Source organism: Pteropus vampyrus, unplaced genomic scaffold, assembly GCF_000151845.1.
Source record: "Pteropus vampyrus isolate Shadow unplaced genomic scaffold, Pvam_2.0 Scaffold745, whole genome shotgun sequence".
Taxonomy (NCBI): Eukaryota; Metazoa; Chordata; class Mammalia; order Chiroptera; family Pteropodidae; genus Pteropus; species Pteropus vampyrus.
In genome coordinates this window covers 79,943-106,891 of record NW_011889526.1, presented here as the reverse complement: position 1 = coordinate 106,891, position 26,949 = coordinate 79,943, and the positions used below count along the sequence as shown (strand labels likewise).

Here is a 26,949-nt window from a genome sequence, read left to right as displayed (position 1 = left end):
TGGATTTATTGCCAGTGGACAAAATACCCTTAACTTTGTATATTTTAACTAAACTTTAAAAAGCATAATATACACACAGGAAAGTGCATTTTCACAAAGAAAGTACAAAGGTAACCAGCAACCAAAGGAAGAAATAAAATATTTCCTGCACATAAGAAGTTTCCTCTTCTGTGTATTTCCAAGAAAAACAGAGATTGCCACATGGGAAGAAAAGACAGGTTTCAACTATTTATTGTGCCAAGAGTTGCACTTTAAATATGAGTACGCAGATAGGTTGGAAGTAAAAGGAAGGGAAAAGATAGTACATGTCATCAATAACATTAGAAAGCTAGCACAGCTATATTAATATCAGACAAAGTAGACTTTAAAAAAAAGAATAATAGCAGAACAAGTGGATAATTTTGTAATGATAGAAATGATCATTTTAATTTTCTCCCTAGCTTTACTGAGATATAATTGACCAGTAGCATTGTGTAAATGATCATTTTTGTTTCTGTGGCAGACTCTTAGAGTTACATGACAAAGTTTATGAGGAAGAGTTCTCCACTGAAAAATAGCAGCATTGCCGGAAGCAGGGGGTGGGGCATGTGTTTGTTAAATGGTTACTGTTGGGGGGAACTAAAAGGAAGTTAAATTGGAAATACAAGATACAGAGTTGTTACTGCAGAACAGAATGCCTGAAATTAAGATTTATGGATGTTGAAGGTGTTGGTAAAAAATATAGCATTGTCTGTGGGAACGAGCAACTGCTGTAAAGAATATGACCATTGGAAAGACAAAGGTTAAGAAACCGCGTAGCAAAGTTATTTGATGAATTAAGAAAGATGGAGGATTAATAGAATTCGAAGCCCTGGTGAAATTATAGGGTTAGAAAACATTAATTAATGGAGACTGAAACTTTAGGTGGAAGTTTGGTAGAAAAGGTTGATATCACCCAATTTATAATTCTTACTACACTTATGTGGGACAGTCAGATTACATGCATCCCATTAGGCTGTGACAGGCAATACAGAACACTGTCCATAAAATAGTCTTGAAAAACTGAATCTGAATGTAATTGAGCCTCTAAATCAGCATCAGCTCACAGAAGACTTGAAGGTGTGGAATCTCTTATCAACTAAAAACACAGTCATACTAAAATGTGGGTGATTTTCCAGGAAAGAAAAAATTGTGTACTTTCTGTTACATTTAAATGATATGATCCAAACTGGACTTAATAGTTGCAGATTAATATGTACTAAACACAAGAGTCAGATGTTTACATTTGATGAAATAATCTACCTTGTCCATTGCCAGGCAGAATACATATCACTCAATTTGGTTGGGTGTGATAATGGTATTGTGGTTATGTTTTTAAAAAGTATGTAAGATTTTGGATGTGCTTTAAAAGATCCCAGTCAAGGAAAAAAAATAAAAGCCATTTAGATGTGATTTAGAACTAACCAACTGTATACAGATAAGAGACTGTTGTGAAAAAGTGAATTATAGGATATTAAGGAGTTAATTATTGTAAATTTATAAGACACATTCTTATATGAGTAGTTCTGAGAGGCGAGCAGTGTTGTGTGTTGAGAGTAATGGCAATCCACTCCGGACATGAATATTGGGTTTACTCAGGGGTCTTCTGGGTGATACTGGCTACAGTGGTCTCTGTGAAGTTCTGCAGGCATCATCCAGTTTGCAATGGATGAAAGACTTAATATGTACTGAGAAAAGTCAGTGGAGAGTAGATGATTGATGTGGCCATAAGGAAAAGATAGTACCAACAGTAGTTCCTTCTATGATAACTACTCAAAATACTCCAGCCATATAGTAGGTGCTGTGAATGCAGTGATAGACATGAGATGCAGTCATCCATTTTGAGGCAGGTTGACTTCACACAGGTGATCCGACCAAATAATCAAATGCTCAGTGATGTACAGTGAGAATTCCTGGCTCTAAATTGAGCTCTTGCACTTCATGACTTAGTGTTGGATTTATCTGTGCTTCAGCAGTTTCATAAGAATGTGGGGACAGTGATAGTGTCTTCAACTCAGAGCTGTCTCAGGATTTGGTCAGTGCATACAAAGCCCATGTGGTGTCTTTCTTGCACGTGGTGCACCCATGTCATGGTCATTCAGCGTAGCGATTAAAGACATGCTTTCAGAGGCAGGCAAAAAGGGCAGGCAAATTGGTGCTACCTTGGGCAAATTACTCAATCTCACTGGATCTCCATATCTTCATACAGAAAATGGGAAGAATGATGAAAACTTACATCCTAGCATTATAATATTCATGAGTTTTTAAAAAATGACAGCAAGGATTAGTAATGTGGATTTGGGTATCAGTGTGGTGCAAAGCAATCGAAGGGTCTTAAATAAGAGCTATAGGTAATGCCCTTGATCTGTATGTTAAGAATATGTTCAAGATCACTATACTGTAAGAACTATAATGAGAGGTTGTGCTGAGGATGCAGGGGTGAGTCATTTATCGTTTAGTTCATGGAACACAGTTTAACACTGCAATTGAATTTTTATCTTCATTTTTCCTTTCTATAGATTTTTTCTGAAACCTTTCTCTAAGACACTTGTATTTACTCAAAGGTCACATTCTCAGTGTGACCTTCTCTGTGTATCTTGGAAAAAAATCTCAAATTCTGCAAACACTGTCTAGCTCCCTTCCTTATTTCTCTTGTTTACCTGTAGGGCTTAAAGCGTAACTGTACTCTTTGTATGTCTTCCACTAAAGTCCTTCCTGCGGGCTAGTCTGCTTAATTTCAGCTGTGACTTCTGTCAAATTGCCTGATTTTGTTAACTGATTGGAAATCTCAGTTGGCTAGTTCACTCAGTACATTAATAGTTGAAAGAATATGAATTCTGTCTAGCAACAGACACACATGACTGTCCTTCAACGTAACGAGATGTGGAAGTTTTCAATGGACTTGTCCATGAGTTTGCCTTATATTTACACTGCAGTGCCTTCCCCATCCCACCCCAGCTCTGTCCTTCCTCAAAAAATATCTCCACAGAAAGTTAATCAATGTAATTTTCACTAAGGAGCTCCTGAGAATAAAACGAGGTTCTTTGGGAAAGGTGATATGTTTCAATGTACATGACATAGGAAGAATGTCAATTCATGCTATAAAAATAATATATTCTTATAAGTGGATATGTTGAGTAAAAGGCATGTACATTTTAAAGTTTTTGCAGGTCAAACAAACAAAAACCCAAACAAAAACAAAAAATGATTTTGACAGATACAGGAATGCCTCAGATACAGTGGGTTCAGCTCCAGACCACTATAATAAAGCAAGTCACACAATTTTTTTTGGCTTCCCAGTGTATATAAATTATGCTAAACAGTAGTCTAAGTGTGGAATAGCATTGTCTAAAACAATGTCCTTACCTTAATTAGAAAATACTGTATTGCTAAAAATGCTAGCCATCATCTGAGCCTTGAGTGAGTCATAATCTTTTTGCTGATGGAGGGTCCCTTGATGTTGAAAAGGCATCATCTGTGAAATGCAATAAAGTGAAGCACAGTATTGCCAAATTGCAGTGTTGTCCAAATGTAATGAGAACCACATATGTAATTTAAAAATTTCCAGTATCACATAAAAATAGCAAACAGAAACAGGTAAAATTGATTTTAACACTATATTTAGCCCAAATACATCCAAATGTTAGCATTTCAACCTGTAGTAAATGTAAAAATCATTAATGATATTTTACCTTTTTATTTTTGAACAAAGTCTGCAAAACCTACTGTGTATTTTACACTTGTGTTACCACCTCCTCACTGCATTATGTGGCTAATGGTTACTGTACCAGAGTACTGGACAGAGTGCTTCTTGAGAATTTTCTCCCATGCTTACTTGTTGGTTTTGTGCAGCAGGCAGGTAAGCTCTGGTCCATGGTGCAAATTTCGCATGTGGCCCTGTTTTAGTATGGCCTAGAGGCTGAATGGTTATTTTCAAAAGATTGTAAAGAGAAAATAAAAATAGTATGTGACACAGAGCATATGTGGCCTGTAAAACCTGTTTACTATTTGGTCCTTAACAGAAAACAGTAACTAAATGTGCTCACTTCTATTCTGCTTATCCACTATGTTGTGTTTGAATTTGTCTTGTTTTCAAGTTTCACTTTAGTCACACGTGCCTAGATAAGACTAAAATGATCTCCAATGATTTTTAGTTTTTCTTTGTATGATTACTTTATTTCTTAGTCTGGCTAAAGGTTTGTCAGTTTTGTTAATCAAGAACGAACTTTTGACTTCATTATCATTTTTCTATTTTTTCACTACTCTAATAAATCCCTATTATTTTCTTCCTTCTGCTAACTTTTGGTTTAGCTCACTCTTTTTCTAGTATCTTATGGGGTGGAGTTAGCTTACTGAGTTGTAATCTTTTAATGTAGGTGTTTACTGCTACAAATTTCCTTCTGAATACAGCTTTCGCTGTATCCTACAAGCTTTTTTTTTTAATGTTCATTTCTCTGTATTTTCTAATTTCCCTTATGATTTCTTCTTTGACCCAATTGTTGTTTAAGAGTGTGTGGTTTATTTTCCTCCTTGTGTTGATTTCTGGTTTCATTCCATTGTGGTCAGAGATTCTATGATTTCACCCTTATCCGATTTGTTGAGACTTGTTTTGTGGCCTAACATATGGTCTATCCTGGAGAATGTATTATGTGCTCTAGAGAAGAATGTGTATTCTGCTGTTGTTGGAGTGTTCTGTATACATGTTAGGTTTCATTGAATTATGGTATCAACCCTTCTAAAAAAATCTATCTCCTGTCTAGATGTTCTATCCATTATTGAAAGTGGGGTATTGAAATCTCTATTATTGTACATCTCATTTCTCTCAGTTCTGTCAAAGTTTACTTCATATATTTTGAGGTATTTTTGTTGAGTATATAATTGTTAAATGAATTTTATTAATATATGATGTCCTTTGTCTCTTGTAAGAGTTTGATAGTTAAAGCCTCTACTACATTGCCTGATAGTTGTATAGCCACCTTAGGTCTCTTTAAAGTAATGGCTAAGGAAGGACTTCAGCTATTTTGCTGTCTGCTTTCTGTCTTATGCCTATTTGTTTCTCGTTTCCTCCATTACCGCCTTCTGTTTATTTTTGTAGTGAAATGTTTTGATTACATTTGTGTATTTTTAAAAGATATTTTAATGGTTACCATGGGGGTTATAACTGACATACTAAGTTTATAGTAATTGAGTCTGAATTGATACCAACTTACATTCAATAACTGAAATGTAATTGTCATAAATTACATCCTCAATATTATCTCCACATTTTGTGCCATTAACATAGATTGATATTTTATATTTTTATTTTAAATCATGTTAAGAAATAGAGGCTTTACAAACAAAAAGCATAATACTAATGGCTTTTATATTTATTAATGTAGTTACTGTTTATATGTCTTCAAATTACTGTCAAGTGTTCTTTTCTGCCTGAAGGACAGACTCCCTTTGGCTTTTGTAGGGCAGGTCTGCCAGCAAGCAACTCCCTCTCCTTTTTTCTGGAAATGTCTTTAATTTCTCTTTCACTTTTGAAAGAGTTTTGACAGGTATAGAATTCTTGATTGGTGGCTTTTTCTTTAAGTAATTTAAATATATCGTTCCTCCCTTTTCTGGTCTTTCTCTGGTCTCCATGGTTTCTGATGAGATCCCATGAGTCCTTGCAATAGCTCCTTAGACATTTCCTTAACGATAAAGTATTTCTTATGCCAATATGTGCAAGAAGATCATTAATTAATGACTTACTGAAGCTGAATAAAATTCATTCATTCAACAGACATTTCTTCACTGCATATAGTATACATCATATTGTTCAGAGGGCTCAGGACTCAGAGGTAAGCAAGCCAAAAAGGTCACAGGATTCAAGAACTCACGTTCTAATGTAGAGCAAAACAAACAAAAAATACCCCCAGTAAACTAAGACATTTCCATTTAGGATCTGCACCAGAAGCAAACAGTGATGTGATAGGGAGAACTCCAAAGAGCTGCCTTAAACCTAGTCTCTCAAAACACAGGAGCCTAATGCAATGATTTGTTTCATCAGGCAGTGAAGAACTTGTTAGAACAACTCTGATTCCAAGAATGGCAGCCACTAGGAGACAAAAGGGACTTTTTTTGTAAAGAGAATGGAGATCTGAGGCAGAAATGTAGGAAAGGCTGAAATGCTGACATGGAACTGTCATCCAAGCAAAAAAGTGTAAACACTGGTTGAGTAGCATCGTAGAGCAGTTTTCGGGGAAGCTGCACCAAGCACAGGAAAAAATCTGAATTGTGTGCAGAACGCCAGTGAAACTGTAGTGTGCTGAAGCGCCAGAAATGAAAACTTCAAAAGTCTATACATAGTATGGTATTAGAAATTACACATGGTAGTAAAGTACCATATACTTCTAACTTTTTGATGGACTACTGGAGACTATATGAACTATTTGGTAGGGGTAATTTTGAAACTGGAAAAGGACAGGAAGGCTCAGGATGCTGCCTTCTCACCCTATCTGCCCCCACCCCCCAAAAAAAACCACAAACAGAAGTGGGGTCAGCCTCTTCTGAAACCATGCCCTCACTTGAATGTAGAAATGTCCCTCCCGGTTTCTGTTCTGGGGTGGACAGCTGCTGATTCTGTCTAGGATCTGGCCAACTCGTGTGAGAGCTCCTGATGTTCTTTGTTAAAAACCCCAACCCCATCATCCTCTGAGAGCTTTCTGTGAGCTTCAGGGTGGTTATGAGGTTCGGGTGGCACCGGAGATGTTTTGAATCTACCTTGCCATGGGGATAGTTTTCAGGATAGACTCTTGAACCAGTCAGTCTGAGAGACTCAATTCCGCAGAACCTGTGGAAGCATTTGAGAGACTTTTTCTTCCTAATATTGCAAGCTGTATGATGGAGCCTGGCATGGTCAGGACCACCATGTGCAGCCTCTGCATAAAACCTACTCTTAAGAAAGCTGAGCCAAAACTCAAGGCAGATATCTTGGAAATTTTGCATGAAACCTGGACCCATGTGAGGCTAAAGGCAGTGATACCCCTATAGGAGTCAGTCACTCCTTAACTCTCCTACCCTACCCTCTTAGGCTATTTCGAGTTAGGTGTTTGCTCCTTGAACTGAGTGAGTCCTGACTAATACATACTTTCCCTAGTTCCTTCTGTCAATTACCCATCCCTGCATCTTGCCTGCATTCACCACAGGCCTGCCCAGTCCTGCCGGTCTCTGTGCAGCTTCGAGTTTCTCAATATTATCTCCACTACGATCCCCACATTCCTACTCCCACTTTTCATCCTCTTTATGGTCTCCCCTCTCTCCTGACAGTAATCTTCCAATTCCTTCTCAAGTTTCTTCCATCTCATACTCCTTCCCTTGCCCTTCTTTCCCTGCCCCTTCATCTCCTCTGTTTATAAAGTTTGGAAGGACAGTGCCCATCTACCCTGCAGTCTGAAGCAGGAGTGGGTCTTGTGCCCCTTCTGTTGATAGTAGCATAGGATCCACAGGAAAGGACACTAAGAATGGTGATAACTCCTACAGGGGTGACTATTGGGGATAGTGAAGCGTCATTCACACAAAGTCACCTGAGTCTGGTACCCCTCCCCTTGAACATGTTCCACGTTCTCTCAGTCCCTCCTTCCAGATGCTTCAAATCCTTAACCCAACACTAAAGTATACATAACCCAAGGACTACCTGGCTTTAACTGAGATGTAACCCTGATCCTGAGGTAAACCAAACATAAGCCCTACTACAATGATTCTGGATCCTTTGTCAGTCTTCATAGGACATTTCTCTGAGCTCTAGCCACACTGCTATCTCTGTGTCCAGGTTCTCCCACTGGCTTCAGCACCCACCTTAGATTCCCCAGGCTGTAACTCCCAAGTAATCAAGTCTTCATCCCGCTTCTCAAGGTTCCCCCGGGATGCTCCTCTCCCCATCTCCCAGGACCTGTCTCTGAGCACTAGCATTTCCTTCCTCATGCACTTTGCCCATCAGCTCCTCTCCCAGCTTTTCAAACTCACTCCCATGAGCCCTAGCCCTTTTCCAAGATAAACCACTCCCTTCACTCTATGGCTGACCTATTTAGGACAGCTCTAGTCTCTCTCAAGTCAAATTGTCCCCTTGTTCTCCAGGGACTCTACCCTGGGCCCTGGCCCCTTCCTCAGGACAAGGCCACTCACCTCCCTGGAGCATCACATCCCATCCCTGCTGTGGAAATTTCAGGATCTAGAAGGTGTCCAATATGCTGGCTCAGTTCCTTCCTGAACAGATTGTGTTTGAATTTGAAAAAACAGACCAGCTCATATGCAATTTCAATTTTAGCTATTCTGGTGAGCGTCTAGTGACATCCCATGGTGGTTTTACTTTGCATTTCCTTGATGAGAAATGGTGAACACATTATCTCTTACTTACTGACCATTTGGTGAGCTCTTATTAAGTGCTTATTCAAGTCCTCCCCTCTACTCTTTTAACTGATTTATTTTACTGACTTGAGGTATCCCTTTGTTTTCTATGTGAGTCCTTTGTCAGGTGCATGTAGCAAAAATATCTTTCCTCAGTCTGTTTCTTGCCTTTTCACTATCTTCATGGTGTCAGTGATGAACAGAATTTTGTACTTTTGATAATGGTCAACTTATTAACCTTATTTTATGTTTAGTCTCTTTTGTGTATTAAGAAACACTGTGACAATAATCACTTACATTTTCTTCTAGAAGTTTCATAGTCTTTTCTGAACTCGCTGCGTTTATAGGAGATCGTCTTGTAATAATTCACCAATAGCAATACTAACGGAATGAAAATAAGCACAACAGCTTACACACTATTTATTGAGCTTATACAATATTCCAGATACACTTTCAAGGGTTTACATGTACCAAACTCATTGAATCACCACAATAGCTGTATTAGGTAGGTGTGCTTATCCCCATTTCACAAATACTACACAGGAGTATAGCTAACTTGCCCAGCATCTCACAGGGAGTAAAGAGGTGGGATGATAATGATGGTTATACCCTACATAACCAGTCGGGTATGTACCATGACGAAAGGCTTTTGCACACGTTACATTAGCAGAGTTATTCCCTAGAATGAATCCAAAATGTAAGAGATTGAAAGGTACTGGAAAGCTTCTATGCATCCATTAAACGAACCCATCTAGTAAAAAAATCGTCTACACTGAGTATGTTATAATCATTAAGAAAAAGTAAGTTCTCCAATCTTCTAATTTGCCTCCAAATTTGCATGACTATTCTGAAGTTCTATAAGAAAAGTGACCAGTGAAGACTTTGTATATTAAATTATATCATGAATTTTCCTCATGTCGCAGAAGAAATGAATGCTGTATAGACACCTCTGAACATTCTTTGTATTCAAAAGGTTTTTCTACAGTGTGAATTCTCTGATGTTCCCTAATATGGTTTACATGGTTACATGCTTTTCCACATTCCTTACACTCATGAGGTTTCTCACTGGTATGAATTTTCTGATGCTGTGTAAGTTGATGGCCATGACTAAAGGCCTTCCCACATTCTTTACACTCATAGGGTTTCTCCCCTGTATGAATCCTCTCATGTTTAACAAGGCTTGATCCATAAATAAAGGCCTTTCCACATTCCTTACATTTATAAGGCGTTTCACCAGTGTGAATTCTCTCATGTTGAGTAAGGTGATAGCCACAATTAAAGGCCTTCCCACATTCTGTGCATTTATATGGCTTCTCACCTGTATGAATTCTTTCGTGTTTAACAAGGCTTGAACCCCAACGAAAGGCCTTCCCACACTCCTTACATTCATGAGGTTTCTCACCAGTATGGATTTTCTGATGTTGAGTAAGGTAATTGACACGAGTAAAGGCCTTCCCACATTCTTGACATTCATAGGGCTTCTCACCAGTATGAATTCTTTTATGTTGAACGAGGCTCGAACCACAGATAAAGGCCTTCCCGCAGTCTTTACATTCATAGGGCTTATCACCACTATGAATTCTCTTGTGTTGGATTAGTTTATATACACGGCTAAAGGTCTTCCCACAGTCTTTGCACTCATAGTCTTTTTCACCAGTGTGAAACCTCTGATGTTGAGTGAGCTCATCACCACGTCTAAAAGCCTTCCCACAGTCTTTACACTCGTAGGGTTTCTCACCTGTATGAATTCTCCTATGAATGACGAGGCTCGATCCCCATCGAAAGGCCTTTCCGCAGTCCTTACATTCATAGGGTTTCTCGCCAGTGTGAATTTTCTGATGTTGAGTAAGTTGGTTACCCCAACGAAAGGCTTTTTTACATTCTTTACACTCATAGGGTTTCTCACCAGTGTGAATTTTCTGATGTTGAGTAAGCTGATAGCCACGACTAAAGGCCTTCCCACATTCCTTACATTCATAGGAATTCTCCCTATTATGAAGTCTCTGCTGTGGTCTAACAGAGGTATTTTCTCTATCAGTGGGTGTTTTCCTATAGTTGGTTATCACCTGACTGAAATAGCCCTCTTGAGGGCCCTGTGCTCCAACCAACTCACCTTCACACAGCCAGTAGAGGCCAAGGGATTTACTTTTTCCATCTGGGTTCCATTTGGAAAAATTTATTTCATTAATGCCCTTTTCTGTAAGTAAATTCTTGGTCTCATATGGTGACTCCAAATCTGGAAAAGAAAACCAAATTTTGTTTCCTTTTATGAAAACAAACACAAAAAACCTAAATACAGAGCAAACACTTCCCTAGTAGAATAAATATGAATTAACTAGACCTTGTTAAAATGTAAAGTCCACGTCTGGCACTGCGATACTTAATGAAGTAACACTGGAGACTTTCCTGCTGAAGTCAAATAGGAAAACAGTACTATTAGCCTCACTATTTCCTCCAGCTGACACAATAAAGCAAAAGAAATTAGCAGGGTAGATCTCAAAGATGAAGATGAAAAAGAGCACGATTTGTAGACAACATGACATACCTGGGAAACCCAGGAAAATCAAATTCAGTACTGTAAAAAATAAAAATATACAGGTGGATGACTGTGTGTAAAATTAATATTCTGAAATTGATATATGTTTATGCAAGTAATATAATAAAAGTAATTATGGACAAAAAGACCCACCAACACTCAAAAGCAGTAAGAAAGAGAATGTATAGGATTAAATTTAGTAAAAAATGTGAAATACCTATGAGGAAATGTTCAGAAAAATTAATTTGAGCATCAAAAAGGATGCTGATGGCAAGGCGCTGCAAAGCTTCAGACATGTTTAAATCCATGAGTTCATAATGATACTAAAAAATGTTAAATGACCAATCTTGGAGCATTCTGGAAGCCCATTTGCCCTTTATTATTAAAAAAATAATACTTTTTTCTTTAAAGAACAAGCTCTTCCTCCTTTTTATCCAATATGAACAGTGCTACTACATACAAAACCAACTAGGAGACAGAGTACAGTTTCTATTTAAAGAATTATTACTGTGAATAAATGAAGAAGTGATGGTAGAACACCACCACTTTGAACGCCCACTGAAATAGTGAATCTAGGTACCGAGTGTTGGTGAAGCTAACGGCTCAAAAAACGCCATAACCAGATATCACCTTGGGATGAAAGAATTTAACAGCACCTAGGAGGCAGTATTGCCAAAAATCAGAAAAAAGGAAAAGGAAAAAAAGTGCTAGGACAATAACCAATCTTCAGGAACTACAGAAGGTACAGAATGATGTCATTTACACTCTCGCTATCCAAGGCGTGGCTCACAGACCATGAATGTCATGGAGATTGTAATAGAGATTATCATCAGCAACACATAAAATAGGGCTGAAATATGAGAAAAAAACAAGGTGAGAGGGGGATGGGGTAAAGATGAACTTCATGGTGGTGATTTCCTACCGTGAGGCCATGGGCCTTGGACCTTGCTAGGTCCAAACACCTCAGGGGTGCACCTACTCCCTGCCTAGCTGGGTCGCTTGCCATAACAATGGCTTGTTCCAGCCAGACTGGCCCTCACTTTCTTTGTACTGTCTTCTTGTCTTTTCCCTCAAAGCCGTCAAGTCTCCTTCCCTTGCTCCTATAAGACAATGGCATTTGGCTTAGAAATGAGCTGTCCTGCTTTCAAAAATACAAATGCCACATGATGGAGAACTTGAGAAAGAACTGTCAGCTCACAAAATTTTTGACTGATGCTTAGTCAAATTTATAACAGCCTAAAAGTCAAAATCATAGAGAATTGAAAAAAAAAAAAATCAAGAAAGAAACGGTCAAAGACTAAACAGGTAGACCAGACAGGTGAAGAACAGGTCTTATTTTAAACTTCTGAAGGCCTTATCCCTGGAGGAAATAGAACATGGCACTTGATGGTATGGATCCTAGGCCTGAATTCTCAGGTTTGATTCTTGCTTCTGCCTCCTCTGTTGTCAAAGTCACTTTATGACCCAGAATACTCATTTACAAATCAGTCACAATATTATGTGTAGCTCAAACTTCCGAGAATGAAGTGAAATGTATTTATATAAATACAGCGCTTAGAACAATGCCTGGTATAGAGTAAGCACAACATTAGCCCTTAATATGACTGTTATTTACTAACAGTAAGTTAAGAAATTTCCTGAAATATTTACAAGATATTATCATCCAATGTTTAACTCAACATTCATGGATAATAACTTTCATCCTTACTTTGGGTGCAATGAGATGGAAATGGAATATGCGCACTTTGGTTTCACATGAATTCTGTTTGTTCAATCTATGTCTACATCAGACACAGAGGCTGGTTAACTAGAGAAAATAAAGCCACTGTGCTAAGCCACTTTCCCTAAAAGGTGGGTCCCCAAAGTACCACAGGCCATCAACAGCAATTTGAGTGGAAACATAATATCACAGTACAAAGCTTAGTTTCTAATCCAGAATTCTAATTCATCCTGTGGTTAGGAAGGAAGCCAGACAAAGGTGGCAAGATCACTGATGAATGAGAAGATGAAGGTGAGTGATGCTAACTTCCAACTTGACAAAGCTCAGTATTCCTCAGGGACAAGAAGAAGATATTCGACTAGTTTCCTGAAAGACAGTCCTGAAATTCACAGTAGAGGGAACTGACATTCCAGGAAGCAGAGTCTAAGGTATATGACGCAGGCGACTTACTCAGTGACACCAAGTTACTGTAGTTCTCCAACATTACATCCCAGTACAGGTCCCGCTGCGTAGAGTCCAGACAAGCCCACTCTTCCTGAGAGAAGTCTATGGCCACATCTGAGAACGTCACCGGACCCTGAAAACACAAACCCACATGTTCCCAATATGAAAGGGCTCTGGGTAGGGTGGACATAGTGTGCAGACTGAAAACCTGTCGTATGGGCAGAGGGTAGTAAAGACAGGCTGTGACTGAAGTGGAACCCCACGTTACTGAAGAGCCCCACTGCTGTGGAGAAAAACACCTACACCCTGGGATTCTATGTACCCCAACCTGCCAGGACGTGACTAGAATAAGCCAAGAGTCTTCTCATCCACAAGCACAGATGCCCACCTCATAAATTCTCAGCCAGTGTGATCCCTATAATATACTTTCTCCTTTAGGGGGAAAGAAAAAAATTCCTACAGTTTTGTTTCTGTGTAATGTAATATAAGGTCTTGTATCTTCAAAAATAAGGTTTGCGTGTTTGAATGTTTTCAAGCCTCAAGTCCATCCTTTTGCCAGCTTATCTTTTATCATTTTCTATTTTCCTTTGTAATGACAATAGCATTTTTTTTATTCCATCATAGAGACAGATTAGACTTAATTATTATACTTATACACTGAGGTTCAACAAAATGTCCAAGTTTTCCCCCTGTTCTGGGAGTGTAAGATCACCTATTCTGTACTGGGTGATGTTACCTATCACTAGCACCACCCTGCCTGTCTTTTGTTCTTGATCTAGAGGATACTGGTATCAAACGATGCAGAAGCAGACAGGAGTCTGGCAGGTCTGCTCAACAATATCTATCTTGGCTTTCCTGGCGGGAACATGGCCTCTAAGTCCGTGGGCCCCATCACAGCCCTAGCTGATCCCAAAAGCCACATAAAACTTGCCCTCCCACTGCACACTAAGCCTGAGACCAATCAACACAAACACGCCCTCTTATCTGCCTGGAAAAAAAAATCAGTGGAGATCAGCTGAGAGTTCCTGATTTCTCCTGTGGTCACATGGGACCAACACCTCTAAGTTAGCAATCCACGGACCCGACTCAAATACTTCTCTTGAGGGACTTCCCTCTTCCATTGCTCCAACATTCCTTTTGATCAAAAACTGAGCACAAAGGAGATACTGAACAGTAAACTCCGTGGTTGTGAACGTCAGCCACAAAGGTAGGCATGGAGCGATATGGCATCACTGTTTACTAGACAGGGAAGAGCTGTAAAGCAGGTAATTAGGTGGGACTCTCTGGGACAGGTGACTTCAGGATAATTCATAAAAACAGCCACAGGACTTAAATATCACATTTCGAGAAGGAAAGAGAAATACTTACATGGGCCATAGTTTTAGAATCAAGAACTGATCAGTCGTCTTAGGGTTTTCTTTACCGAAGACACACAATCCAGAGTAGCCAGAGCTGGACGAGGAGAAAGAGGCATTAAAGTAAGTGCACCTTCCTCCCCAAAATGACTTACTACAACCTTTTTGCTCCTCTATCTTTGCTTCCAAAGAATCCCTGGCTCCTTTTCCAACATCCACACACAAATGTATCTGGAGAAGACTAAAAGGATTCTGGAAAAAAAAAAAAAAAAAAAGCTCTCCCTGACAGTCCAGGCCACCCAGTGGCACAGAACACAGTGGAGGAGATTTTATTTATTTTCACCTTGAAGTCTAGAATTTTAGCAGGAGGATTCCTGGCCAGCTCCCTTTTGGGGAGCAGGGATTAAGAATTTAGCCCAGGGAGCACCTGAGACCTCGCTCCCCCCAGCATATGAGGTTAGTCTGGCTCAAATAAACTCTTATAAAAATTAAAGAAAAAAAAAATTTGGCCTCGACCAAAGAGAGGTCTGGCCTTTGTCCTCAGCTTCTGAGAGGTAATCTACATCACACTTGATAGGGTGGGCTCTATTTTGGGTGCCTGCTGGCTATACCCAGGTCTTAGAGTAGGGGCTTTGGGTCATAGGATATCAGTTGACTTGGAGACTGAGGTTAACATCAGAGCAATTAATGAAACAATCATGTCTATAATCAATCAACCAGCTGTGCCTACGTGATGACGTCCCAGTGAGCGTCAGAGCTCAGGTGAGCTTCCCTGGTTGGCAATACTCCATGCATGTTGTCATACATGGACACTGGCCAACTGACAAGTCCTGACTCCTTGCAGAGAGGACATGGGGAACACCCCTGGACCTGTCCTTATGCACCTGTTTCCTTGGCTGCCATTCACCTGTACCCTTTCCTGTATTAACTACACCTGAGTAGAACAGCTCTTGGCAAGTTCTGGGACTCCTTCCAGTCCTGAATTATTGAACCTGACGCTGGTTTCTGGAATCTCCTGAACGTGCAGTTGGTGTCAGAACTTAGAGTGGTCTTGGGTGGAGGCTGTGCCCTCGGACCTGTTTGGCTAACTCGGGGCAGGGGGCCTGTGATTTGGACCCGAGACTGGGCAGGTTTAGGGTACACATCCTGCTCCCTCCAGTCACACTGTCAAGGGTGAAGAGGGGCTGCATCATCCAAACTTGAGTTTCCTCTGGCCTCAGAGAGGATGACGTGGGTTAAGACATGACAGGTAGACAGGGTGGAAAAGGGGCTACCCAGGCAGTGGTCAGCTCTGAGTCCAGAGAAGCTGACAGCATAAATACATGCAGATGATCAATGCAAACACTGGTATTCGTGGTTGTTCAATGCCAATTTGGAAGTAATACTGAGACATGAAAGGTATTTTGGATATATTGTCAGTAGGAAAATCAGGAGGCCAAAACAAGATAACACATTTGTATATAAGATATACAAATACACACACACACAAACACACAGATATAAAGATAATGACAAATCATAAGACATTGACAGAAAGAGATATAAAAATAGAAATAGAGGAATAGAAGGAAACATCCTGGAAAGTTGTGTGTACTTTGCACAGAAAAGAGTTAACACAGGAGGTTGGAAAACCCTCGATTCCTCTGCTCAGCTGAGCTTCCCTCGTAGACAACACTGCACACTCACTGCCGGAGGAGTTAAGCACGTCCCGTGTGACCATACTGGGACAGGACTCTGGGGATCTTGAGCCTGGGTGACTCCGGATGTTGTCCCGTGTGTCTTTCCCTCTGCTGACTTTGCTGTGTGTCCTTTCACTGTAAGAAATCTTGGCCAAGCAAGACTGTAGGGTGAATCCTGTGAGTCCACCTAGAGAAACACTGAGCTTGGTAGTGGCCTTGGCAACTCCGACACCCGCTTTGATCTTGAGTTTCTTTTTTTGTATGGTGTCCTGCAGACAACTGCTAAATCGTCTGACCCTATTAGTTTTCACTTTGCATCGAACATTATTAGAAAAAATACGTAAGGTATAAAACTTAGGAAATAAATTCCATTTATCTCTGCATAGAGACCGAGCATTCAGAATTATTTGGTCATGACCTGACACTAGCGGCTATAGTGAGAATGAAACCCCATTCCTAGCACCTCTCAGAGAACATCACATGGAGTTCACCACTGGCCTTGACCACAGGCTGCCTTGTGTTTCTTCCCTTCAGTTTCCCTTCCTTGCTGGATTATCAGGTAATACACAGGTAACAATGTTCTTTCTATCATTCTGTCATTCCAAGTATCATTCACAGGGTCAGGCATATTGCAGGTACTTAACAAAAGTATGATTCTGACTCAAAATTCCTGTTTTTGGAATGGATCCCAAGGAAGAAGCTGTAACAGTACACATAGATATACAAAAGAATGTTCAGAGAATTTTTTTTTTAATGGGACAGTTTTTTTTAAAAAAAATTGAGGTAATTATAGAGTCACACACAACTGTGAGAAATAAGACAAAGGCATCCTGTGTACCCTTCACCCAGTTTACCCCAGTGGTACTACATTGCATAGAACTACAGCACAATATCGCTATGTTGGGATGTTGACACTGAGACAATCCATTGATTTTATTAAGATTTTTGAGGGAATTATTTTTAAAAATGAAAAAAAGTAGAAATATAAATATCTCACCATACAGGACAGAGTAAATAAATTATGGTCTGCTATAAGGGCATACAGTATATTTATTAATAATATCGATTTATATTAATTGAGAAAGAAATTTAAGATAAATTACCAAGCGAAGAAGGCAGGTTTAAAAAGATATGTATAATATACAATGGAATATTACTCAGCCATAAAAAAAAAAAATGAAACCTTACCATTTACAACAAACAACATGGATGGACCTAGAGGGCATTATGCTAAGTGAAAGAAGTAAGACAAATAAAGAAAAATACCATATGATCCCACTTCTATGTGGAATCTAAGAAACAAAATAAACGGCCAAACAAAATGAAAACAGACTCATAGATTCAGAGAACAAACTGGTGGTTGCTGGATGGGAGGGGGTTAAAGGGCTGGGTGAGAAAAGTGAAGAGATTAAGAAGTACGAACTCGTAGTTACAAAATAGTCACAGGATGTGATATACAGCACAGGGAATGGAGTCAATGATATTGTGATAACTATGAATGGTGCCAGGTGGGGACTAGACTAATTGGGGGGATCGCTTGTAAATCATATAAATGTCTAACCATTGTGCTATACACTTGAAACTAATATAAAATTAAATTAAATTTTTAAAAAGGTATGTATAATTTGGGAGAAGTCTTAATTACATGAAATTAAGAACAAAGGCTCTGTGATCTGGCTTTCTGGATGTGAATCTCAGCTCTGACAGTCACTAACTTCACAGTGTCTGTTCCCCATGGGTAAGACTGGGGTAAAAATAGTACCTACCAGGTCTGGCTGTCTCATCTATTAAGAAGATAATCTACATAAAACACAGTACGTAGTAATTATTTAATACAAGTGAGCCATTATTATTGAGGATCAATAACATTACAAATCTTTCAATCTGTTTTTATAAAAGAAACCCAAGCCTGCTGTGTCTCTTTTTTCTTATACAAAAAAGTGTTTCTCAACTCTGCTGTTTATATAATCACTGTTAACTAAAAATTTTCAAAGCCTCTTAAGAATGAAATTCTTTTTAACTAACAATGTTTGCAAACAAAAGAAGAAAAAAAAAAGATTCTGAGGCACAGAAGGAGGAAACATTCCGTACCCACCAGCAAAGAGACGGACAGCCAGCATTTTGCATCAAAAATCCAGCTGGAAGAATCTAAATTGAGGAGATGCCAAACTGAGAATGTTACCGAGCTGCTGACTCTTGTCTTCTATGCAATATGGGAGATTTATGTAAATAAATATGTAAATTTATTTATGTAAATTTACATAAATAAGATTTATGTACATTTTAAACTACCATCATCATCTACTTTTCTCACATAACCGCCCTGGGAAATGTCACTTGTACAGTCCATATTTGTAATGTGTCAGTAATCACTGTCACAGTCTGTGAGAGATACACTAAAATCTTAGAAAGTCTAATTTTGAAAGGTTATCCTTTCAAATGAATATCCTTCTTACTAAAATTGTAAATGAAATTAAAGGAAGGACCTCAGGTTAGGAATTCCCGTTCTAGACCCTTTGGAGCTTTGGTTCATTTTGTGAACTTGCAAGTCCATCACAGTGACTGTGATATGTACAGTGCTTCTGATCTATACAACATCCAGACTGACCACATAGCAAAAACAGAATCTGCTGAGCACTTGTGCTCTGGAGAGTGTTCTAAAGAACTTTACCTGCATTACCGCATCTTCACCATAATCCTATCTTCATAAAGCTCAAATGCTAGGAAGAGGCAGAGACAGGACTAAGACCCCAATACCTAGGTCCAGCCTGAAGGCCAAATCCAGCTCCACAGTCTGTTTTTGTAGGGCCACAGAGCTAAGGATGGGTTTTATATTTTAAAAGGTTTGTAGAAACAAAACAAGCAAACAAAAAACAAAGGAGGAGGAGTGGGCATAATTCTTCATACCTTAAGTGAGAGCTGCGTAGAGTGACTTCCTTCCAAAGAGTGCAGTGTGGAAAGGAGGAAAAAGGAGTAACGTTATAGTGATGAAAACTGACAAACACGACCTTGGCCAGGCAATCAAGGGCAACCTCAACGATCATAAATTATGTCGACGGTATGTACCCTTGCCATGATGTGAGAAAGTGGTCATTTACTTCTGTGATATTCCACCCCCAAAGCCATAAACTAGTCTAATCACGAGAAAAACATCAAATCCCAATAGAGGGACATCCTGCAAAATAAAAATATCTGACCAGTACCTCTTAAAAATGTCAATGTTATCAGAAACAAAGGAGGTCTGAGAAACGGTCATAGTCAAGAGGAGCCTAAGGAGACATGACAATGAACTGTAATGTGGTGTCCTGGATGGGATCCTGGAACAGATGAAGAATATTTTGTGAAAACTCAGGAAAATGAACAAAGCATGGACTTTAGTTAACAATAATGTATCAAAATTGGCTCATTCATTGTAACTAACGTCCCATATAAACAGGGGAAACTGGGTTCAGGGTACCTGGGAATCCTTTGTACCATCTTTGGAACTTCTCTGTAAATCTAAAACGAATCTAAACTAAACTGCCTCTAGTCAAGTACCACATGGTTGGAAGGTGAAGGCAGAGGGGGCAGCAGAGACATCAGAGCTAAGGTTACACTGACACACCGGCGCTCGCTCAATCCGCGGCCACACACCGAATCACTCGAGCACAATCCCACACCAGTCACAGCCTAACAATCTCACCATTAGGAGACACACCTTGGCCTTGTCATACCCACTGACGCCCAGGTCAGAAACAGTGCCCGGTTCTGCCAACCCCACAAAGGAGCAAAGCTACAGCTCACTGCCACGGAGAGACCTCTGCGCCCTGTCACCCTCCCAAAGCCCACACGCAGGTAATTCACAAAGCAGAGTAAACAAGTCACAGCCCGACCGCGTCCCCCACAGACGCTCCCACACATGCGTGTCACAGCCACGGGGATCGGGCCCGGCCGCGTCACCCACTCACTCCCCCCACTCACTCGCTAGTACGTCACAACCACAGGAACAGGGCTTGTCTCTGTCATAGACATCAGTCTCGGGGGCCGCGGCCCAGTCCCTGACACACACACACACACACACACACACACACACACACACACACGCTCGCGCGCGCACACTCCCCCCACCCCCACACTTGCGCACATCTCTCCGCAGCCATAGGCCGAAGCTCCACCTCCGGCCTCCTCGCCCCAGGCGCCTGCCTCCCCGCCATCCCCGCCGCATCCCGCGCTGGTTTCCTACTGGGATACTAACAATTTGCCGCTTCGGGCTCAGAGACGAACGGAGCGTCGGGAGGGGGCGCAAGGGTTGAGCTTAACTCAGGATGCTGACCCGGGGAAGTCGGAGCCTAAAACATCCTTCGCGCAGGAAGCGCTTCCCCAGCAGGCAAGCAACTCCGAGAACTCCGAATGGGGTTGTGCCGCAGAGACTTCTGGGAAATGTAGTCCCGCGCCCTGGCATCTGCAGAGCTGGAAGCGCGGCCACTCACTTCCCCAGCGTGCAACTCTACAAGGCCCTAATGAGCTGTGCCGCAGAGACTTCTGGAAAATGTAGTTCACATCGCGGGAACCCTCCCAGCCCGCCACCGGGTCTTCAGAAGGTGTCCGGCTCCTTCCTCAAAGGAGCTGTGCCCCCAGAAACTTCAGTGTGGGTGGTGTGTATGCTAGAGCTGCAGAATCTACAAATGCTAGGAGCCCTGCCAGCGTTTCACATTTCTCTTAGAATGAAATTTGTCCCACTGCTAAGACAATGCACCACATACCCGTGGAAAATGTTCAGAGTCAAGGAGGTAATCGCCAAAGGGTGGAAGTCCATTGGTGCTGATTACTCCTAACGTGCACTTCGGACCTAATTTAAGAGTTTCTAGTTAGTAATCTGTGTGATGTTACTTTGGAATTATAGGTGACTCTTGAAAACCAAGGGTTTGAACTGTGCATGTGCACATATATGTGAATTTTTTTCAGTTAACGGTTGGCTCACTGTATTGGGAGTTTTGCGTCAGCTGGATTCAACCAACCAATGAAAACAATATTTTCAATCCAGTTGGAATCCAGGGATGTGGAGAGCCCATAGGCTATTTTATAAAAGTGATTTGAGCATCGGCGGATTTGGGTATCCCTTCGGGTCCTGGAAACAATTGCCCTGCAGATACCAGAGGACCCACTTGGCAGTTAAGTTTTAGGGTAGTCAAAAGGCGTAGGCGGATCTTCTGCTGCCTGGGAACTGGAGATTTGGCATTCTTACCCTCACTATTTTGAGGGTCAACTGTATATGAATTTCTACTCCTCATCTATTATTAAGTGGCTGATTTTGAGAGTAATTGAGATCTTCCCTTAAGTCATTATTTTATTTTTTTTTAAAACTGCTTTTCTAATTCTACATCCATTAACTGGTATATTTTTTATAAAATAAACCTTAGCGGGACTTTGTGGGTGCATCTAATATTGATCCTATTGAAAAGGCGTAATGTTTGCTTCTTTAATTATCATTTGCTAAAGTAATCAGCTGTTTTAAAAACTACCTTGAATGTTGATAACTTGTTATTTTTGGCCTTTTCTTGAGTTTATTATAGAGCCATGAATTTTAATTGAATCAATGTGTTTCAAATTAGAAATCAATATACCCTATAATTGGCTCAAATGTTCACAGTAGCAATGATATCCTCTTCACAGGACCCGTTTTCTTTTGATTCCATGAGTTATTGAAAATTTTCTTGCTTTTTTACCCAGCCAGCTCTCCCAGGCTCACTTTATTCTTTATTCCAGATGCAGAATCACCCACTTCTCCAAAAAGCCCTGGTTCCTTTCATTTGGCAATAACATTAGTGAGACTGTTGGGTTAACACTGCATTGTGGCATTTTCAGTGGACAGAAGAAGTAGAAAAAGAATGTCTCCCTATTCATATTTTCAGATCAATTTTAGCCACCTTATAGCGTTTTTCTCTTAATTTACTGAATCCTAACTAGATTAACATAACTATTTACTGTTGCCTACAATATAAAGGACATATTTTCAAAATAACAATGGTGATAGTACTAAAATGACTATGGTATAACTGAAAAAACCTACAATGTTCTTTGTAATTCCTTTTGCCCTTTGAATGGCTCCCACTAAGTTTTAAAGTCAAGACAATATATTGTCAGTGATGAACTATTTAAAAAAGGTATTGAGATAACAGGGTAGTTTTTTGGAAAATGATCAAATTAATTAAATACCTGAAACTATATGTCAGAATATGGTACAAATTGATTAGAGATGTATATGTAAAAAAAAAAAAAGACATAAACCTGACTAAAATGTCCATATAATATGGAAGTATGGAGATCCTAACTATAACTCAAAATCCAGAAGTCATGAGAGACTGCTAAAAATGAGAAAATCTTAAAAGCAACAAGAGAGAGATAAATCATCACACTGAGGGGAACGACAATTTGATTAATACCTGGCATTTATTAAAAATAGTAAACAAAAAGAGTGTAATAAAATGTTCAAAGTGTTGAAAAAGTTAAAATCAAACAAGACTATTATTATCCAGCAAAACTATTATTAACCAATAAGGGCAAAATAAAGACATTTCCAGATGAACAAAATGCAAAGAACTTTTACAACTCATTAAAGAAACCAACCCAATCAAAAATGGAAAAAAGGTGAATAGATATTTCACTGAAGATATATGAATGGCTGATAAATAAGAATATGCTCAACATCATTAGGCATTAGAAAATGCAAATCAGAATGAAATATTACACCCACTACAATGGCTACAATATAAAAGAGTGAGAATACTGTTCCACAAGCTGTGGAGAAACTAAAACCCTCATACCTTTCTGCTCAGAGTGTAAAATAGTACAGCGCCTCCCATTAAAAAAGCAAACACACATATTTAAGGGAAATTATTATTTTCTAGGAGATTGTTATAAATACTGACTGAAAAATAACCAATTTTAATATACAGATTAAAAGGAATTAGAGGGCTCTAAATCCTAACAAAGTCTGATTCATTTTAAGCCAGGGATAGTTGCATTGTGATGTAAATTAAGTTCTAAGGAAGAAAAATAAGTTTGTCCCTATTATTAAACATTAGGCTATTAAAAAAAAGCTGAACAAAATTAAAAAAAATTTAACTTGAACCTTCATTAAATGCATAATATAAAAACAAATATGACTTTAGCCATTTAAATTTAGCTAGTTAGCAGTCAATATTAGCCAAATTCAGTTTATTCTGTTAATTAAAAAAGATTCAATATTAGAACATCAGTTGATGTTATACATTAAAATAACAGAAAAAACATTTGAGCACTTCAGTAAATCTTTGAATGATATTTGATAATGAACTCATACAGAATATGAAATCAAAAACAATTTAAGCAAGAACGTTTCAGCAAACATTTCATGAAACAGGGCGAGGCTAAGGCCCTGGTCAGGGTTCCAGCCATTCACCACTGCACACGATGCCTGAGCCAGGACCCAGAGAAAAGGAAAGACAAGAAAAGAGAATCAAATAACTAGAGCTATTATTATTCACAGATGACATGATTACAAATCTGAAACAGTGGACGATTTATTTTAACTGTAAGGGCTAACAGAAATGAGAACATAGGGCAAATCCTTAAAATACTGACGTCAATCTTCCTCTTTTTCTAGCGGTATTTAAAAAATGATAAAAACAAACAGCCCCCATTCCCATTAGCAAATATCCTGTGACCTCTTCTTACAAGGCATTTCCAGATTTGTGTGAAAAAGCCATACATTTTTATTAAAGGACATAAAAACATGATTAAAGGCTGAAAACACACCATTATTGATATTTAACAGACTACATAAGAAATGAAGTTGTTGAGTATTAGGTAATCTGGTTAAACTAGTTTTTAATGATCAATAGAAAAGATAATCATTACTATTATGAGTAAAATTGGGCCCCCCTCCAAAAAATATGTTGCAGTCCAAACCCCACTTCAATGTGTGATCTTATTTGAAAATAGGGTCACTGCTGATGTAGTTGGTTAAGATGAGATTATACTAGAGTTGAGAGGGCCTCTAATTCAACAACTGGAGTGCTTATAAAGAGAACACCAGTCTACAGCCATGCCACCCTGAACAAGCCTGATCCTGTCTGATCTCATAAGCTAAGCAGGGTCGGGCCTGGATAGTACTTGAATGGGAGACCACCTAGGAAGACCAGGTGCTGTAGCGTAAAAAAATAAAAAGTAAGGGATTGTAAGCTGACAAGTACTTGCAATCTGTGAGGTCAACCAAGGGTTGCTTCGCCAAATAAATAAATAAACTAATAAAAATGCCATATGAAGAGACACACAAGAGAGAACATCTTGTGAAGATAAAAGATTGGGGTGATATACCTACAAGCCAAGGCATCTCACCTCAAAGACTGCCAGCAAACACCAGAAGGTAGAAGAGGCTAGGAAGGACTCTCCCTTACAGATTTCGGAATGAACATGGCCCTGCCCATACTTTGATTTCATCGGACTTAAAACCTAGAGAATTATGAGTTAATAAATTTATTTTAAGCCACCCAATTTGTGGTACTTTGCGATGGCACCCCTAGGAAATACATACACCTACCACCCACAATGAAACAGTGTAAAGTTACAAAATACTGAAGAATATTTCAACATCTAATGATTAGAAAGGCGTTGAAACCGCATCTGAATCTGATATATTTAAAAGGAAAAAGTAATTTGAAAGTAAAGAAAAATGTAATAAACGTGGGATCAAATTTGGATCAAATTTAAATCAAATTTGAGGATACAAGAATGGAATGAAGATGCTCCTTGCATGGGAAGATCACTTTCCAGTGGGGGATTGGGGCTGTAAACACAACGCAACTAGCACTGTCATGGCGTAAGACTTGAGATGAAAAAAACAGGTTTTACGGGTCAGGAGTCTATCACCTTGCCCAAGGCAGGGGACTCCCGAGGTAGTAAATGCGAAGGAGAGGCCAGGGGAGAGGCAAATCCTGGCCCCAAGAACGCCATGAGTGGTGGTTAGTGGTGGCGAGACAGGTGCAGTCTGCAGAATCCCAGGGCCAGAGAGAGAACGTGGACACCCGCGAAGCCTCGAGGAGGCGAAGGGCTAGAATCTGCACACAGACTGAGGACTTTACACGGCGTAGAGGTGGGTAAGGAGGGTCAGTGAAGGGTTTTAAGCAGGAAAACGAGGCAGATGACATCCACAAGACCAGAAAGCTGAAAGGGAGCAGCAATCCTCATTTGAGCGACTATAACCGATAACGCACAGGGGGACCTAGGATTGGGAAGGTCTCCCGGAGACACGGGCATAGCGACCCCCGAACCCGAGCTGTGGAGCCCCGAGCTGTGGAGATGTGTGGCATATGGGCTGGGAACTTGCCAAGCCCAGGTTTGAATTAGAAAGACAGAATATCCCTCAAACAAACCTGACTTCCGCTTCTCGAGATCAGTTTCCGGGTATGCGGTAAACTGCGCAGACTCCGGCGTTGGGACGTGCAAGGGGATGCGGCCTGGGCTGCGTCCTAGGCCTGAGAGGGAGCATCCTGGATTCTGGGTTAAGTAGCTATAGGGACGGATTCTGGAAGTGGGTGGGGCGCCAGGGCCGCTGGGCCCACCCTCCACCGCGCCTGAAGTAGAACTTGAACCTCTGGGTTTATATGTGCTTGAATTTCTTTTGTGTAGTGTGAGCAAGAGTTGCTTCCTGCCTATTTTATTCATTCATTCATTCATTTATTTATTTTGTTATTTATGCCTACAGCACCTGGTCTTCCTAGGTGGTCTCCCATCCAAGTACTAACCAGGCTCGACCCTGCTTAGCTTCTGAGATCAGATGGGTTCTGGCTTGTTCAGGGTGGCATGGCTGTAGACCATGGACCGTGGTGCCACTGAGGTGTGAACCCAGGACCTTCTGCATGTAAAGCAGACGTGTTAACCACTACACTATGGGACCAAGTCTACTTCCTGCCTATTTTAAATGAATGTTTCAATCAATGTAATATAAAAGCTTAGGGTGGTGTGGATCACTGATATTTGGAAGGTGAGATGTTTTCCTGTTGATAAGCTGAACTGGGTTTGGTCAAAAGCTCTTTTTGCTGAGGGCTGGAGACACATTAGGAGTCAAGGGGGCTGTGGGGCACTGGAACCTTGGTGGGTATTGATGTAGAGCAGTTGGAATGTCTAAGCCTGTGGAGAATTTTAATAAAAATGTATTGGAGCCCAACCAAGGATACACCTGCAAGCAAGATCTCACTAGATTGAGAAAAATGCTTTGGAAAATGGCACTTTGCAGCTTCTTTTATGCATTTGGAGTTAAGGAGAAAATGGAAGGAAGATTACATGAAGATGGGAGAAAGCAAGGCAGGTATCGGATTATAGGATAGTTAACAAGATTATGTGCTCTCTTTAGGGTGGTTACAGTTTATTTCAAAGGTGGGTTAACCTGGATGTGCTGAAACAAGTGATGTGACTCGCTTAAGGCAAAGATAAGTCTTGTATTAAAAGAAGGTATAGGCCTGGGGTGTGACTACCCACCATGACCTGCCCTGTTAGGAATTTATGATCAAATTAATGTAGGAAGGAGGCAAGAGAATTAAAAATGTTAATAAAGCCACATTCAGAGACTGCAATGTGCTGATCAGCCCTGCAGCCAGAGCAGGACACCTGCAGAACAAAGGAAGATTTCTGCTGGGATTGCTAACAGCCCATTCTCCACATCTGTGAAGGGGAAACAGGAGTCAAGAGTCATTCTCTATGGCTAAAACCATGGGGAACCTACCGATTTAAGGCTAGGAACTGCCAGCAGGACTTTAACTCTACTTACTTTTTCACGCTATATACCCCTTCCCTTTACTGTATGTC

At 40.1% G+C, this 26,949-nt stretch overlaps 1 protein-coding gene and 2 pseudogenes across 2 annotated transcripts; 1 reads left to right on the top strand and 2 right to left on the bottom strand.

Annotated features, from left to right (window-relative positions):
- Positions 1–8,773: 8,773 nt before the first annotated feature.
- On the bottom strand, positions 8,774–20,553 carry ZNF331 (zinc finger protein 331). Of its 2 annotated transcripts, none has more exons than XM_011385625.2 (4): positions 20,438–20,553; positions 14,460–14,543; positions 13,098–13,224; positions 8,774–10,627 (listed from the first exon to the last, which is right to left on the bottom strand). In XM_011385625.2, exons 2-4 carry the CDS (start codon positions 14,466–14,468, stop codon positions 9,291–9,293), a joined length of 1,473 nt encoding a protein of 490 aa, XP_011383927.1. In that variant the 5' UTR covers positions 14,469–14,543; positions 20,438–20,553; the 3' UTR covers positions 8,774–9,290. The 2 variants fall into 2 exon arrangements, with proteins under 2 accessions (XP_011383927.1, XP_011383926.1); XM_011385624.2 differs by having other exon boundaries at positions 20,360–20,519.
- A 3,627-nt stretch (positions 20,554–24,180) lies between these two features.
- On the top strand, positions 24,181–24,299 carry LOC111734058 (annotated as a pseudogene).
- Positions 24,300–25,840: 1,541 nt separating this feature from the next.
- LOC111734056 lies at positions 25,841–25,959 on the bottom strand (annotated as a pseudogene).
- Between the last annotated feature and the right edge of the window lie 990 nt (positions 25,960–26,949).